The following is an 18,243-nucleotide window of genomic DNA, read 5'->3' as shown; positions in this document are numbered from 1 at the left end:
TATTTATCCAACCATAGGGGGGTTAACAGTCAAAACAAGATAATACAAATAAATATGAAAGCCTTATAATTATGATTATGATTATACGCATGTATGCCTTATAATTAATACTACATTTATTTTCTCTCAAATGCATTCAACATTTTAACTACGATAATATAACCGGCGATTTTAAGTGTATAAAGAGTTTGCGGTTGGTCACTGGTCAAGGATCCACTTTTTATAAATAATCTTTATTTATATTTAAGAGAGTAAAAGTTGTGGTATCCAGTGGATAGTCCAAACCCGATTTTTATTTTCGGGTTTGGATCTGTGTTCGGGTTAGCATTACTAGCAGGTCCCAGGCTTTGACTGTTGACGATTTAATTAAATAATTACAGAAAAAAAAGAACAAAATATCGAACACTCTGAAGAAACTCGTGTGAACTTAGCAACTACTTGACCCGATTCCCGATTCCAATTCGCCACTTGCTAAAGGTAATCGTCTCTCTCATTGTCTCTACTCATTTCCGTTTGTTTCCTGGGAAACCGTCCTAAAATTTGCGAGGACACCAATATATCCATCCAATTCTATTTTCTTGCAAAATTTTCCATCCGCAGCTACCTAACGGTCAATTAGGGTTTCGGATCAAATCTTTTGTATCATTCTAGATTTTCGAAGTTGAGATTGTGTTTTATCGTATGTGCAGATGCTGGACAATTGAATAATACTATTTTGAGTTTTGTGGGTTTAGTTGTTGTTACATGTGTGAACTGTTTGTTTGCAGGCGAAGGTATGATTTGAGAAAGGCTTTGGAGGTTCAGAAGGTTTTGTTAAGAAGGAGAGATTTAGCTGAATTATAAGTGATGTGGACCAATGTGTTTAGAATTGTATGTTTTTTTACTTTTTTTGTCGAATTTTGGTCGCTCTGTTAATTCACCATGTTGTTTATTGTCTATATGCGTGTGTATGTGTAGCTCTTTATTGCCTATATGAGTGTGTATGTATGGGTAGCTCTTGGGATATGATTCCGTTAAATCCTAGTAACTGTTGATAATGGTTAAAATCCTAGGGTGTGATTCTGAATTATGCATAGGTCAAGTGGATAATGGTCATTTTTAACATGTTACGTTGTACTTTATGATGTGAAATTCGGCACTTGTAGCATTGAATGATAGCACTTAATGTGGGATGAGGAACGTAAAACTTAGACTTGTCTGGCGTGTCACTGGCTGGTACTAAAGCGAGTTATGGTTGTTTAGTTCAGTCTTATCATATCGTGTTCTCGGTAGTTTATTACAGTGATACTGTTGTTTGTTTGGAAACTAATTGCATTGAAGAATATTCCTTCTATCTCTGGGTGAGAGTTAGTGTGTTTGAATCTGAGATTGTTTTGGAAATCTTACTTATGCAATTGGATTTTGAATGTGAGTTTTGATAAGGTTATAAGTTTTCCTGAATTATTACATTGGGGGTATTATGGTTGTCTATAAATAGGAGAAGATACTAACTGTCATTTAAATTGTATTATTTAATCGGAGGCTGGGAGTTTCTAGTTGGTTGTTGGGAGATTCTGTTTGCTACTTCTGGACAAAGCCATTTTGCAAAATTTGACTGCTGCATTTAGACCCGCTTGTTAATATAATGATTTTATTAAGAAGTGGGTGATTGGTTTTGGCTCTGTTGGATTTTGGGATTAAAGGCCCATTAGTATCATTTCTAATGTTTGCAAAACATAATCTAGGTCTATTTAGGAAGGCTTGAGATATTGTTAATTTTAAGGGCCTGGGATGAGTGACTCTTCAACCTCCATCGAGGCGTCTTATGAAGTATTGAGCCGGTTCAAATGCTATCATCAATTCTTTGGAGCCACCTGACCCCATAATTTCCAGGCACAAATGAGGGATTGCATGTGCCTGCAATTCAGGCATTCAGTACGCACACGCACACACACACTCGCACACACTCACGCATCCATACATACACATACATTAACACGTGTAGGAAAAAAACTATGCTTGTTATCATATATCTTTTACGTTTCTTTTCCTATGTGGGATGTGATCTTTGCTTGGAAAAGACAGATTTTAGGATATTGCATGTTCATTGGTTATAGCATAATGTTTCTAACTAGATATTTACTGGTTTCTGGTGAACTTCATTGGTTTTACCTGAAACTGAGCTTGCTCCATTCCCAGAATCCTTCTGTGGCCTATAGATTTACTTTGTAGCCAATGAAAACTATTGGATTTAAAATAAAAGTCAAATGAGAAAATTTCTCCCAGTACCACACTTGTAAGCATTGTCCTTATATAGGCATTTTATTATTAAAATCAGAGAACAATTTTTTGGTAATCAGATGCTCTATAAGCTGTTTGACGAGTTGGAGAACTAGACCTTCTCTGTGATTAATAAGGAAATCTTGAAAGTGCGATGTAATATTGGGGTTAGCCTTTATTTATCACATAGGTTTTTTTTTTTTTTTTTTTCCTTTTTTGACCTTATTTCTGCCATTATTGTATTTAGAGCCATAATTCATTATCATCTAGTCCTTTCAGCTTTGATATGTACTTTGCTCTAAGATGTTGTTACATTGGCCATTCCACAGGGAGGTCTTCATCATGTGTCGTGGTTCCAGTTTCTCCCCAACGAATCCGATCTGAATGCTTTGCCTGATAAAAGGTTGGTACCTGGAGTGATTTATATCGTAGATTTATATCAAATACAAGTGAATGTGAATGATAAGAATGTAGCTTCAATATTTGTTTAAAGCACTCCTAAAATATAATATCTTTCGAGGTGCAATAGTGTAAAAGTGGACCAGAAAGATGCCGCTACATTTCTGGTACTTTCTTCTCATCTGCAATTGCAAAAGGAGGGATTTCTTAGCACATGGACAAATTCCTTTGTTGGACCTTGGGATCCATCGCAAGGTTTGCACAATCCTGGTAAGAAATGCAAATTGTCAAATATGTGCTTTTTCTTTAATGTTGCTTGGGCGGAAAACAAGAAAGTCTTGGCACAATTGAGACTCACCATCTTCGGTTATGTACCTTTGGAAGAAAAAGGGCTGCCGTGCGCTTGTTTACATTATATATGACCATTTTTATTTTGTAACTGCATCACAGATGAGAAAATAAAGCTCTGGCTTTTTCTTCCGGGGCGTCATTCATCTGTTGCTGAGACCGCTCAAGCTGCTGTATCTAGATTAAGAGGTATCAAGTGCTTTTGGGTATTTAGTGGTGTCCTTATGTCTTTTTCAATAATTTTATTTGTTCTTTTATTTGGTGGGTAATGAGTAGTCGCCGGTTTATTTAAATTATTATATTGCTTTAATATAGCTTTATAGAATCTTTATTGATGGTGTATGATTATGGTAGATATTATTTTACAATCCTCCATTTGTTTTCTGCAGTTGTTGCTTCTGGACTTTGGGTTGCTCCTGGGGACTCAGAAGAGGTAGCGGCTGCCCTCTCTCAGGCTTTGAGGAACTGCATAGAAAGGTTTGTTTTCAATTATTTCCTAGACCCTGAAAGTAATTTGAACATGTTTATATCTTGACCTGCTGTATTGGAATCTACAGAGCATTGAATGGACTTTCCTACTTGAGATTTGGTGACGTATTTTCGAAGTATCAGCCATCCCAAAGCGAAGAATCTTTCAGGTTTTTTTTTTTTTTTCCCCTCAAATTGTTTGTTGATTGGTAGTAGTATCAATGGTTCAAGTAGAATTGAGTGGCTAAAATGATGGTCATTGTTATTATTGTTACAATGATAACTTGATTTCAATAATTCATTGGTTTTGTGTTGACAAGGTTTTCTCTGTTACTATCATTTTATTCTAACCAATTTCCAGAAGCTAGATGTACCCAATCTATTCACAACTAAGCTGCACCTGAATTGTTAAACCACTGAAGGATTTGCGAATTTTTATTTCATAATTTCTGTTTTTATTCTACCTCATGTGGTGATATTTTCTATCTGGGATGTTAATTTTTTTTTTTAATGGGCTCTGGGATGTCATTTTGAGAATAAATAATTTTGAATTTGTTGCCATTCTTTAGCAAGTATTGATCTCTTTCTATTTTCATTTTTCAGTAGTTAATTGCTACCTGTCGGCTACCGTCTGCTTAGTGTCTTGGATGGTAATTTAAAGGAATTAAGCATTAAATGTTCTCTGTTTCTGGAAATGGCTAGTTTTCCTTCTCTGAAAAATAGGATACACTTATCAGATAGATAAATGAACTTTATGTCATTTTAACTATTATTGTTCAATCGGTGTGATTTTGTACAAAATATCAATATGTGGGTGTCCATGATTCCTATCTTTGTCTGTGGATTTTTATTTATGGTGCCCAAACCTGACACTGAGGGACAGCATGTTATAGCAGGGCTTCCGAAACTGCAGCCAGGGAAATACTCAAACATGAAACTAGACATGAGACCTGAATTTGAAGTTTTGAAACAACAGGAATTCATTCGCTGTCATAATGTTAAACATTTTCTCGGTTACCTAAAAATGTGGTCTCTGATCGTGGATGTTTATTTTTTATATTATTTCTCTGTTCTTCTTTGCCAATTCATTTTTCTAGAGTTAGGTGATTATTGAATTGGTTGTTGAATTTGACTGAACTTGTCAGAGTTTTTTATTTGGCTGATTTTTGGCTGGTGTTTTGTAGGAAAGGACATCCGACAATTGAGTTCATCTTTGCTGCTACTGAAGAGGCAATTTTTATCCATGCTCTAGTATCTGCAAAGTTCGTGAAAGCACATACTTAATTTTTTTTTTTTCCCCAGTTGTCATGTTCTTACGGTGGTGAATTTGGTTTGGGCATTGGTTTTCCTTGAATGCATGCCAAATTGATATTATCTTGTTTATTTCTAGGCATATCCATTCACTTTCAGGAGGTGACATGGAAAAAGGCTTTAAGCATTCTTCAAGTAGTAGTTCCAGCTTAAGACTTCCAGGTTGGTGTACATTTCTGCTGGGTTTATTGTACTTGAAATGAAAAGGTGCCCGCTGGATGCAATTTTTTTTTTTTTTTTGAAAAAGGAAACAAAGACTGTTGAATTAGAAGGAAAGGTATGTAGAAAAGTTGACCAATCTGTCACTTTTTGTTTTCCAAAGAGAGAGGTTCAGATCTTTTTTGTTTTGGTCTGGGGATAGAGCTCAGTTCTTAATGCCTTTTTGGGACTCACAGTTCCAGATGCTTCCATTTGTCTTCATTTACCTAAATTGGGCAGCAGTTTTCATAGTACATGGAGGTAAATAGAATAGTTAAAAAGCATTCGTCAAACGATAATGGCGGACTTTGAGCAAGTTAAGGCCCAATGATAGTTCCAGGAAGCCAATTAAGCAATCTTTACTGCGTAGTTATCTCTGATTTCATTTGGGACTTTTGCAGTGATTGTTTCTCCTCATGGTATGCGTGGTAGGCTCACTGGATATTGTCCCACCGACCTTGTCAAGCAAGTGTATTTTAGGTGAACGATATCTATTCTTTTTAATCTATAAATTTTATCTTTCACACCCTTGTATTTTTTTTTTCTATTTTTGAAAGTCCCTAACATATTCTTGTACTATTCTATTCTTCTTAGGACTTCAAATGGATGTGTAGGTCTACCACATGTTTCTCAAGGTTCTGGTTGCCAGCTAAATGGGCAAAATTGCTATGTTGAAGTTACCATGGGTTGTCCTAGGTCTGGAAGTGACAAGGCATCGCATATAAACTCAAACTCCTTAAGAAATTTACACAAGCATAACGTTTCAGAGTCTCCATCAGTAGGAGGAGGTGATCCAAAGGGATCGCCAGATAACATGTCGGCATATGAAAAGACGTTTATTTATCCAGCTGAGGCAGTGCTTGTCCCGGTCTTGCAAACATCATTCTCCAGATCTTCTTTGAGAAGGTACAGATGTATTCTGTGCTAATTAATTTGCATTTTATGTCAACTCTTTTTCCCCCTAATGTTGCTCTTTATTGCCTAATTGACAAAGATTTGTGCATTTGCAGATTTTGGCTTCAAAATTGGATAGGACCATCAATGGCTGGTTCATCTTTCCTCATGCATTGGTTAGTGTCTTGATTTTTGTTATCAGTGTTCATATAGTGTTTGTTTATCAGAAAAATATGCATCCCAATTGAAATAACTGTAATTCAAGCCTGTGGGAACCAAGGTAAAAAACCTTTGATAATGCAGTGTTGCAGTTCTACTTTGGTTGATTTGCAAAGAAATATTCGAAATTTCAGGGAGAAAAAAGAGCTAACAATATTTGATGGATTATGGGAAAAGAGTTTGATTTTTTCTTCTCTTTGGGCTTCAGTCTCTAAAGAGTTCCAAGATACTTACTTTTTTCATCTAAATTGGAAGGGGTTTTTGTGTTAGGCTTTTTAGCTTTTATAGGGGTAGCCGTGCATTCGTTATAAATATAATAGGAAGATTTTGTAAAGTTTTTGGTGTTCCCCTTGGGTAGCAAGTGGGCCTCACAGCATAGATGTATCGCTTTTTCTTCATTCGTTTATTTTATACAATTTACCTTTCTTAAGGAAACAGTTGTCCACACAGACAACACAAAGACAGTCAACATAAATGGATTCCCTGTCCTTATAACAGAGTCTAAATCTTTTGCTTGTCACAATCTCTCTCTTTCACTGATGTTGTTGGTAGCCCCTGCATTTTTTATTTTATTTTTGACCTCCTGTTTTTCTTTTCTGTAGTTTTGGTAATATGGACTCTCTGGAAGGATCTTGGATTGAAACCAATGGCATACATGCTCAACGTGGTTATAACAGTAGTAGCAATAGTAATAATAGCAGCATCAGCTCCATAAGTGGCAGCTCCAGCGATAGTGACTACCAGATGAACGCAAGAACTGGTGACCTTGAAGCAGACGCAGATTCTTTAACATGTAGACAGTCTGGTTTATCTTCCAATGATCAGCTGGAAAATGAAGGCCCCAAATTGGTACTAATTCTATCTTCATTGATCAAGAACATTAGTCATCTAGGTTTTCATGTATTGCTTATGGATGAAGACACTAGTACCATTAGTTGAGATGGGATTGTGAGTCTTAGCAGCAGAACTTCAGATCGATGTATCCAAACATATGTTTGCATGCATTTAGCATGTTTTGCTATATTATGTTGTGCATCTCTGCTTTAGTCTACCTGCATTGTAGGCATAATGCAGAATTTAATAACCTCATTATAACTTACTCCAATAGATTATTCTATATCTGTTGTTTAAGTTAGTATTTAGTAAAGGCGCATTCTCACCCATACATGCAAGCCACTTTATTATTTGATCTTTTAGTTTTACAGCTTTGTAGCTACTTGCTTAGTTGCATAAGAGAATAGAATTTTATTGTTGCATTGTATTATTTGACCTTGTTATTGTAAACTGGTTGAGATGATATTCTGAGTTCCTCCCTCATGCTTTTACTTAGTGCTAATTGATTACTGTTCTGGGTAAGGAACTCTCTTTGCTATTTTTTCGAGGTATTCAGTTATGTAAATGGCTGTAACTTCTTTGCAGGGTTCTAAGCGTCCTCGAACAGGGATGATCGAATCATTTGGTCAAATGGGCACTGGTACAAATGCTTCTACAGATTTTGGCTCTGTGGAGAACACTTCAGCCATTACTGGAGTTGCCAATGACCAGATTGGACCTCATTGGGACTGGGATGATGATGATGACAGAGGCATGGGTATGGATATCCAAGCTCTTCTCTCGGAGTTTGGAGATTTTGGTGACTTCTTTGAAAATGAAAATTTGCCTTTTGGGGAGGTAATTCTTTTCTCTTTCTCTCTTTTCTCCAATATACTATCACAAACTATTGCATGCTTTTTGAATATTTAACTGCCTATTCTTTGTTGAGAGTTCTATTTTCTGTACATTTTCTAAGAAGAATTAGTTGTTGTTGATGGCAATTCCTCCCCTACCCCCCCTCTTTTTCTAATCATACTCAATAGTTTAGAAAAGTAAAAGGGTGGATGGACTTTGACTTTCTTAGAACAGACAGACATTATGGGATGGGAGTGTAAGACGCTGTGTGATGTGGTGCTTCATAATCATTGTTGCACAAACCCATCATTATCTATCCTGGGCACTGGGTGCCTGTGGAAGAATGGTTAGTATTTTGTTTATGGAATGTTTGGGCACTTCTTCTCGATGAAAAGCCTGAACATCTGATCTCAGAATTCTTAAAGCCACCATATGAAGCATAGCAGTACCTGCGTTAGTGAAAGTAGTGAATTGACCTATAATTGGCCATTTAACTATTGTTTACAAGTTTTTGTGAGATCGAAATGAATTGTCTGTTCTTTTGTTGGAACAAAAAAGACTAATTGGAAATTTCTTTTCAAGTTGCACAATTGTTTTGAAGATACTAATTTTTATGATATGAGTGTGCGTTCATATTTGTTATATTTTCTAGAGGGATATGTATATTCAGCATGCTCTGGAATGCGGTATCCGTATTGCACAAAAAAAGTTCTATTTCAATGAAGTTTAGATATTTTCTCCCTTTGATTTCCCTCTGGCTTCCATCTTTAGGTTTCAGAAGTTGCTGTGAGTAGGCCTTTCATGGTCTTAATGCCTGGTTTTCTGCATTAGCTAGTACATTTTGCTCTGCTTTCTGTTGACATGGTGAAGATTTGACTGCATCTCATTATGACTTTTTGCTCTGTGAAGCCCCCAGGAACTGCAGAGTCTCAGTCCTTCATGTTTTCTGCTCCCGATTGTGGAGATGTGGGTAGCAGTCCCGTTGTAGCCATGGATGTTTCTGATCAAATGCTTATGCCTAATTTTTCGTCATTTGAGAGCTTCAATCCACTGCCAACCATGGCCGTAGAGGAGTGCATGGGCAAAAGTCAAGAAGTCACAAACAATACTCTGACATCAGGTCAAGCGAACCAAAGTCAAGCATCGTCAACTGGTGAGTTTGATCATTTAATGAAAGCTGAAGCCCTGATGACATTTGCTCCAGAATATGGAGCAGTTGAAACTCCTACAAGTGAGTTATCCTCGTCGATTTTCAGAAGTCCATATCTGCCAAAGTCTTACAGAGTGGAGAGTTCAAATTCAAGCTCAAATAATTATGTATATGGTGCAACCCCTCCTGGTTCTCCATGCTTTGATGGATCGGATGAGAAGAATGGCACGCCTGTCTCAAAAGCTTGTTCTGGAAAGCATGACTCAAGTGCTTTGCTTCACTCAAAGAAATATTATTCTCATGTGGAGAGCTCTAAAGAGCAAAATGATAGGAAATCAGTAACACATAAAGATAGCAATGCTAAAAGTGATGGGCTAGTGCTATCCCCGTTCTCTAATTTGAGTTCTACAAATGCTATCAAATCTTTACCAAGGAAGATGACTGAGGGCACATTGGGAGTGGAACATATTTTTTTATCTAAGAAGACTGTGCTTGCGACTGAAGTTGAATGTCTTATGTTCCAAGCTTCCATGTGCAGGATACGTCATGTACTCCTATATTCCAGTAATCCCTCACCTATTAGCTTGAGTAGGTTCACTGGCAGCACGGTCTTGAATCAGCTGCCTGGTGACTTGAGTTCCATGACGGAAAGCACATCTGGAAGATATGAGCTCAAGAAGAAAGAATCTATTCCAGTAAGGATAGCTGGTGATTTTGATGGAGGACTACTAGACGGACACCTGAATGCACCTGTTGGGGTGTGGCGTTCGGTTGGAGTTGCTAAAGTTTCAAAACCTACTAATTCATCAAGTATTGAAGTTAGCCCATCTATGCCCCATGGTTCATTTACTGAGGAAGGTATGATTTCTTACGGGCAAAGGCAACCACTTCAGGAGCTTCTTGATGGTCTGCCATTGCTTGTCCAGCAAGCTACCTCCTTTGTTGATGTGGCATTGGATGCGGATTGTGGTGATGGTCCTTATGGTTGGCTAGCATTACAAGAACATTGGCGGCAAGAATTTTCTTGTGGGCCTTCCATGGTCCATGCAGGTTGTGGAGGGACTCTGGCTTCTTGTCATTCGCTGGACATTGCTGGTGTGGAGTTAGTAGATCCACTTTCCGCTGATGTAAGTTCTTTCGTTCTCTTTTTTTTTTTCCTTGGTTGGTGGGTCCCAGGGGCACATGTACGAATTACGCAAAAGCTAAATTCTGCCACTATTTTATTTTTTTCCTTTTGGGGTTGGTGTGTTTGTTTTTTTTTGGGGGGGGGGGGGTGTTGCACATGTATGAATTATGTTAAGTTTTGTCACCATTGTTTCCCTCTTACTTTTTGTTAAATTCAGTCAGGCTTCATATAATCACATCTGCTTGTGTGTGTTTGTCTGTATATGGACAAGTGTTTTTCATTAAGTTTGTTTGTTCTTCTTATCACATAATGTTTCTTATGCAGATAATTCTTTATTTTTCAGATTCATGCTTCCTCGGTTATAAGTTTGCTGCAATCTGAAATTAGAACAGCTCTAAAATCTGCATTTGGAAGTCTGGATGGTCCATTGTCTGTCACAGATTGGTGCAAAGGCCGTGGTCAATCAGTTGATGCAGCGGCCTTAGGGGATGGATCTACTGAGTCTATTAGTGAATGCAGAGATTCTTCAAGTACCATTACTGTTGGAGAAGCACTGAGCCCATCCCAATCTTCTGGCGGTGGATCATCTTCCCTTAAAGGTATCTCTTTGCTTGCATATGGGCATTTAGATTCTTGAATATTTAGAGTAATAAACAGTTTGGCCATGACACAATGCCAGTTGCTATGGATGGAACTAAACTCGATGAGACAGGCCAAAGGAGATTGAACCAAGATATTGGCAGTTCAGAGTCAGATCATCAATTGTGTGCCCGTTTGAAGCCAACACTTTTTGTCCTTCCTTCACCTGCTATACTTGTTGGGTATGTCTTGGAGTTCTGACTAAATTAATATTTCGTCAACATCTGAAAAACTCTCTTAATATTTTAACGTATGTTGTTTTATGCGGAGCTGCTTGTTCATGAGAATGCATAAAGGCTATACAGACAATTTAGTCTGAATATTGAATTTTTGAGCAAATAATACTAATTTCTATATATTAGGGAGTGGCAATGCATCCGCTCCAAGGAAAAATTCTTAGAAGTACAGTAATTCTCATTGTTTCCTGCCTTCCCAGATAATTAATCAATATTGGATATTTTTGGTACATTTCTGAGCTATTTGAACTACCAAATGGGAAATTGTACGTTGGTTGTTTAATTTTAACTAAACTGGAAAACAAAGCATGATATAGAAAATAAAAAAGCAAAGTTCTTAGGAAGTGACAGTTCTATGCTGCTGCTAACAGTTGGATAATGTAATGACATTCTTCGCTGTGTTTATATTTATTTTTCTGGAATGGGGAGGGTGAGTTGATTATATGGCTATTTTGACATATGAAGATCTCCTTTGTCTATTTATCCAAATAGCAGGACAGCATTATTTTCTAAAACTCAGTCTGGCTATTTTTGTGTATGAAAATGGCACTTTGTGACGCATTATTTCTCCTTGGTACGCTAATTGCAACTATGGTAATACAAGACAAACTAATGATCGTTGAGCCTGGGCATGACAATGGTCACCTAGGCACAGATGGAATAATTTTGCGCCACTAAAGTTGCTCTCGATGCAGTGTAGAATAATTCATCTGCAACCGATAATTTGTACAACTACTTTTAATTCTTCATAATTAGTGTTGAGTGAATAAATTATCTTATTTATTGGATTGATGTAGGATTTCTATGTGTTCTTTAACTTCCTCTGGTAGCTTACAGGTTAACTACAATGGTGTCTAGATAACTCATGACAGACGGCTACATGCCTTAACCTTTGAGTATCATTCTCAGAGATAAGTGTAATTTAATGGTTTTTGTAATAGGTACCAGGATGATTGGCTTAAGACATCAGCAACCTCTTTACAGTTTTGGGAAAAGGCCCCTCTTGAACCATATGCTTTACCAAAACCTGTAAGTTCTTAAAAGCAGTTGCGGCAACAACAGTGATATCCAGTTCTAATATCTGTTATTTGAGCAAATTTTTTAAAAATTGTCTCCTTGTTGTAATATCTTTAAATTGTTTGCAGATCACTTATAATGTTATATGTCCAGACATTGATCCTCTTACTTCTGCTGCGGCTGATTTTTTTCAACAACTAGGAGCTGGTCGGTTGGTGAAAATTTTTCTGTACTTAAAATTTTAGTTGCCGTTGTTTGAATTGCACCTGTGATTGGAGTTCTTTGTTTGTGCTCTTCTATTACTATAATATTTGTTTCTGGTCTTCTATTTCTATAATAGAAAGAAGGTTTTGGTTTATTTTCCCTACTTTGGACGCATCGACTACAAGTGCATTCTTGTTGTAAAACATTCCTTAAACCCTTGTTATTTGAGGGAAGGGTAGCAACTTAGTTTGTAATTGGAGTTGGAGGGTTTCAAGTGTTGAAATTTTGACTAATTTTTGTATCTTTTCATAATTATTTAATTTGTGAACACAAATATTTCAATCCTCTTCCCGACAAAAGTGCATTTGCTTAGCTCTTGATTGAAAAGTAATTAGCTTGAAGGGAAACATACTCTTTTATTGGCACTTTCTTTTACAATTCTGAATTCTATGTTAGCGGTGTAAAACATGATGACTTGCAGTTTCCTATGGCTACTGTGACACTTTCAAGAGTAGTAACACACATCAATTCTGTGCTCCCAAACTTTTCACTCTTCTCAAGTGCTAATACTGCTACCATTTGTTTTTCTTCATTTAGTTTATGAGACATGCAAACTGGGAACTCATTCACCTCAGAATTTGGGAAACCAAATGGAGATAGATTCTGGGAAATCGCCATCTTCTGGTTTTGTTCTACTGGATTGCCCTCAATCAATGAAAATTGAAAGCAATAACGCATCTCTTGTGGGATCCATAAGCGATTATTTTCTATCTCTGTCCAATGGCTGGGACTTGACAAGCTATCTAAAGTCTCTCTCTAAGGCTCTCAAAACCATGAAACTTGGTCCATGCTCATCTACACAGCAAAAAGAAGGAAACAGTGGTCCTTGTACAGTAAGTAGAAGTTTTATAACCATATTTTCTGTTATATCTTGAACTGTATGTGAGTGTATTTTACAGGTTTCAATGGTGTATTTCACAAAGTCTTGGATGTGTGAAAAATTTCTGTTGATTGTACTGTGTGCTTGATGGAACTGAAACTTTTTTGTTTACATGGAGTACGTTTATTATTCTTAACTTTGGTTATCATTTTATGGTGGAAACTCTTTCCTGAAGGTTAGCTTTTGGTGCGCATTCATAGAGTGCTGGAGCATTGATATGCTCTGTAGAAAGCTCTTAAGATACCGGTTTTGGATGTTAATGATCAACAATTTGTAATCCTACTCAATAGTCACTTGATTCATATCTAGTCACATGCTTATCTTAAAGTTGAAGACAGTGTGATTCTTTCTAAGTGAACAGTTTCCTTGTGCCTCTATTGCACACCACCATTTTTTACATATTTATTCCACAGCTTTCGCATCATTTATGCTTTGGCATTATCAGTTTTATCATTTTCTTTTTCCTATAAAAATGCTTAGGTGATCTATGTGGTGTGCCCCTTCCCAGAGCCTCTTGCAATTCTACAAACTGTTATTGAATCCTCTGCTTCTCTTGGATCTGTTGCTATTTCATCAGATAGAGAGAGAGCTCTATTGCATAGTCAGGTTGGCAAGGCATTAAGCTGCCCAGCAGCAGTGGATGAAACCTCAATATCAAATGTTCTAGCCATTTCTGGGTTTAGTATTCCCAAGTTGGTATTGCAAATTTTGACTGTTGATGAAATTTTTAGGGTTACAAGTCCGGCCATTAATGAACTTGTCCTTCTCAAGGAGACTGCATTTACTGTATACAACAAGGCTCGACGGATTTCCCGAGGGTCTTCTGGTGATGTAGTGCACTCATCTTCACTGTCTAGCAGATCTCATTCAGTCATGAATCAAATGGCATCTATTCCTGGGATGTGGAAGGACTGTGTTGGTTCTCGAATGACCGGACCTTCCCTTAGTAGAGAGGGTGAAATTGATGCTAGCTTGAGGCCTGGCACTTGGGATAATTCCTGGCAAGCAACAAGATCTGGAGGATTAAATTGTGATCCAAACAGAAATGGAGATTTTCTTATTCAAGACGAAATTCGTTTCATGTTTGAACCACTCTTTGTCCTTGCTGAACCTGGCTCTTTTGATCATGGTGTTTCATCTACATTTAATGGCAACTCGACTTCTGATGATAGTACTGGAGGCTTCATGATGAGTGGAAGTACAGCAGGAAGTGCAGATACTGGATCAAGCTCTCAACTGGATAGATCTGAGCAGGATGGCTTTGGATCTGGTCATCACAAGAGTGTTCCAAGTCTGCATTGCTGCTATGGATGGACAGAGGATTGGCGTTGGCTGGTGTGCATCTGGACTGATGCAAGGGGAGAATTGCTCGACAGCCATATATTTCCTTTTGGTGGAATCAGTAGTCGACAGGACACAAAGGGTTTGCAGTGCCTTTTCGTGCAAATTTTGCAGCAGGGCTGCCAGATACTTCAGACATGTTGTTCTCCTGATTCTGGTGTTGCCAAGCCTAGGGATTTCGTGATTACACGCATTGGAAGTTTCTATGAGCTTGAATACTTGGGTATTTGCCTTTTTCTACTTTGATAAAATCTTATGATCTGTCTTCATATTACTTTTAGTGCTGGGGAAAATCACTTGTTATACTATTGTTCTAAGCTACAATGTCGTTCTTTCTATAAGTAAATACTCTGCTCAAGCATTTTTTAACCCGTTGGCATGTATTGTGTGGAGAAAAATGGTTACCTGTCCTAGTTAAAAATTTGTAATGTAATGAAATATCTGTGGCCAGTTTATTTGTTTGTCTATTCTTTTTCCTTTTTTCATGTAGAACCTTGTGCTATAGTGCACCCAAGATTTTGTTTGGTCTGCTTTTTTAGCATAAACATTGTAATCGTTTTGTTTCTGTCTTATGATTCAACAGAGTGGCAGAAAGCCATTTATTCAGTTGGCGGGTCCGAGATGAAGCAGTGGCCGCTACAACTGCGTCGATCTGTACCTGATGGGATGCCATCAAGTACTAATGGTGCATCCTTGCAGCAGCAGCAGGAGATAAGTTTGATTCAAGAGAGAGCACTACCGTCCTCACCTAGTCCATTGTACAGCCCTCACTCAAAAGCTTCTGGTTTTATGAAAGGTGGTCTAGGACAGCCTGTTGGAAGAAAGCAGCTTATTGGTGGACATACGATGGTTGACAATTCTAGGGGATTGCTTCAGTGGGTACAGAGCATCAGCTTTGTAGCAATTTCAATTGATCATTCTCTACATCTAGTCCATCAAGCAGATTCACCATCTTCTGGTGAGTTTTCAGTCTTCCCTTTCCTCTAATTCTTCATTTTAATCATTTGCATTTTCCTGCCGGTTGAACTCCATTATCTGTTAATTGTGTGGGTACTCTTGTTGATGAGGTACCTCAGAAGTCAGAACGCTTGACTGAGAAATAAATAAATTGGTTTTGCCTTGTCCCTGATGTATGCAGTGTACTGTATTCAGTGTCCTACTGACTCACGAAGCAGCTATGTATTAAAGGGCTATAGAAATTTAAATTTAAGCTCATACACTTGCAGTGGTTGTTGGCCATTGTATTTATCCATCACCACATCAAGTTTTTATTTCTATTGACTTATAATTGCATCTTGAATCGTTGTTAAATTTATTTACGGTTACCATATGTTCGGTACATTACTGACCTTCGTCCTACTGTCAGCCCTTCGATGAGCCATAAATATGAGGTAATCCCCATTGGCTAAAGTGGGGTTGATCAAAAAGATTTTATGCTCTTTTGATGGTTTTACCCTCTTGAACGGGCTTTAAATTGTGATGGTCTTTGCATAAATAAGAAATGACGGGTTCTAATGTATGTTGAATAATAAAATTACCTACTATATTATGGTGACCCTCAAAATTTTATGGACTTCATGTACAATGGTAGCTCATAATGTTTTGTGCATGACAAACCATCTCATTTCTATTTCAAAATACCTTGTATCACTGTGCAGGAGGAACCCAGGGTGGCAATGGTGTTGGTCCGTCAGGCTATTTGGAAGGATTCACCCCTGTAAAGTCTCTTGGTGCTACACCTGCATCTTATATTTTGATCCCGTCACCAAGCATGCGCTTCCTTCCTCCAGCACCTCTTCAGCTCCCTACTTGCCTTACTGCTGAATCTCCACCCCTTGCTCATCTCCTTCATAGCAAGGGCTCTGCAATCCCCCTCTCCACTGGATTTGTGGTTTCAAAATCTGTTCCATCTATGAGAAAAGACCACAAAAACAAGTTGAAAGATGAATGGCCTTCTGTACTTTCTGTAAATTTAATTGATTATTATGGAGGTAATAATATTAGCCAAGATAAAGTCACTAGAGTAATTATCAAGCAGGGAGGAAGGACCGCAAGCTCAGAACCTAAAGACTTTGAAGTTGAAACCCATTTGATTCTCGAGTCTATTGCATCAGAACTTCATGCCCTGTCATGGATGACAGCAAGCCCTGCGTACTTGAATCGTCGGACTGCGCTTCCTTTTCACTGTGATATGGTATTAAGACTGAGAAGGTTGCTTCATTTTGCTGACAGAGAGCTCTCTCAGCAGGCAGATAATCCACAATCCTAAGATAATGAGAAATAAGCTCTTCACTTGGTTGTTTCCTCACTGCTTTACTCGATGGAAGATATGCCCAGTCTAGCTCGTGCCGCATGCGATCCATTTTTATGGTTCAATGTACAATTAGATGTAGCATGTAATTTTGTATGTAATAGTAGCTTATTGATCGGTAACCATCTTTTAGAATTTTCCTGAAAGAAAGCAGTCTAGGAAGAAATAGTTAGAGCTAACTGGTGCTGGTTACAAAAATGTAAATGAACTTATAGGAGAGCTCTAATTTTAATAGATTCGAGGTCCTTATATCATCTGTTTCGTTTCTCATTGTAGCTTCTATGGTTTGCAAGAATGTTTCAAAATTTTCCTTTCAGAAATTTTGCTGAGGATGTTTCAACTTTCATAGCGTGCTTGAGTGGATTACTGCTTATGCTGTAATATTAAGCCGAAGCAAGTCTTAAAATGGCTTCTGTTCGTGTTGTTGGATGAAGTAATACCATAAAAGTTGTAACACAAACTCCTGTACCCATATTAAACATTTTCTCTTCTTATTTTAATTTGTAGAATTATAATCCAGTAAATTACTTGCCGGCAGATGAGATTTTCCTGCAATGCGATTCCTATTATGCGTGTAGCTAGAGTAACTTTTTTCTTTGGTTGAATTGGCAGCTACTCTTACCATATGATTTATTCCAATTAAGTTGGTGGAATAGATCAAACATTCTTATTTTTGTGCTGCAGCTTGAAGCACAAACAAACCTCATTCTAACCAACTCAACTCTTCTTTTGTCTTTGTACTTGTGCTATTTCTTTGCTGGACTCCATGTGCAAAGCACATGACATAGTTGTAGGTTGTATGCCAAGTGTTTATTCCCCTTTAGCTCATTATTCGTGTAGAAACAAACAAAAGAAAAGTATTAAAGAGGAGTGCATATCTTATTTGATTTGGCACATGAAGTAGTTGGAATCTATAGGAAAATTAGCATTTAAAGTTTCTGAAGTTCGCTCATTGAGATAATCAGTGAGGTATGCAAATGCTTAAATTAAAGAAAATTAAAGAAATTGACTGGGATTGTAACTGTCCCAATGACAAGGGTTGTTCAATGAGAGCCCATTCACATGTATGTTTGTTAACAAGTTCACGACGTCATAATTAAATGGTTTAATTAATCTTTTGCTCGATTCAAGCCTTGACCACATAAATGGAGGTGCCTAGAAGCTACCTTATTTCACCTACTTTTGTTATTATTGCTCATTTGAAAATGAAGGATTTCACAGATTACTAATGACTCAGAGCAAAGAAACAGTATGAAAATCACCAACTACTTAATCCTCGGAACTTTCGCAGAAGAAGATTGTTTTGTGATTACGCTGCATTGTTCATCCTAGAAGTAACCAAACATACATTATTTGGGACAACATTATTTGGACCATTTAATGCGCTTGGCTAATGTTTGTGATTGCCTCACATTCAAAGGAAAATTGTGGACCACAACTCTTTGTGCTTGAGAAAATTGTTGGCCATAAATGTGTAGCTTATGCAACTCACAAATTCACCCCATCACGTGACCT

General features: G+C 37.6%; 1 protein-coding gene across 1 annotated transcript; it reads left to right on the top strand.

Annotated features, from left to right (window-relative positions):
• Positions 1-385: 385 nt before the first annotated feature.
• On the top strand, positions 386-16,743 carry LOC18053287 (mediator of RNA polymerase II transcription subunit 13). Its single transcript, XM_006445527.2, has 23 exons — positions 386-477; positions 768-870; positions 2,589-2,662; positions 2,789-2,928; positions 3,109-3,195; positions 3,396-3,483; positions 3,564-3,644; positions 4,659-4,736; positions 4,865-4,947; positions 5,385-5,463; positions 5,578-5,889; positions 5,994-6,053; positions 6,699-6,945; positions 7,516-7,767; positions 8,674-10,041; positions 10,384-10,639; positions 10,720-10,861; positions 11,857-11,944; positions 12,061-12,139; positions 12,734-13,029; positions 13,557-14,640; positions 15,001-15,375; positions 16,076-16,743. Exons 2-23 carry the CDS (start codon positions 847-849, stop codon positions 16,684-16,686), a joined length of 5,904 nt encoding a protein of 1,967 aa, XP_006445590.1. The 5' UTR covers positions 386-477; positions 768-846; the 3' UTR covers positions 16,687-16,743.
• The last annotated feature ends 1,500 nt before the right edge of the window (positions 16,744-18,243 follow it).

Source organism: Citrus clementina, unplaced genomic scaffold (assembly GCF_000493195.1).
Source record: "Citrus clementina cultivar Clemenules unplaced genomic scaffold, Citrus_clementina_v1.0 scaffold_2, whole genome shotgun sequence".
In the NCBI taxonomy this organism is placed as follows: Eukaryota; Viridiplantae; Streptophyta; class Magnoliopsida; order Sapindales; family Rutaceae; genus Citrus; species Citrus x clementina.
The sequence above is the reverse complement of the archived record's forward strand: the minus strand, read 5'-3'. Positions and strand labels throughout refer to the sequence as shown.

Coding starts and splice junctions, on each gene's coding strand:
- LOC18053287 (XM_006445527.2), top strand. CDS start 847: ATGTGGACCAATGTGTTTAGAATT. Junction 2,663..2,788: donor AATGCTTTGCCTGATAAAAG/GTTGGTACCTGG, acceptor GAGGTGCAATAG/TGTAAAAGTGGACCAGAAAG. Junction 6,946..7,515: donor AAAATGAAGGCCCCAAATTG/GTACTAATTCTA, acceptor ACTTCTTTGCAG/GGTTCTAAGCGTCCTCGAAC.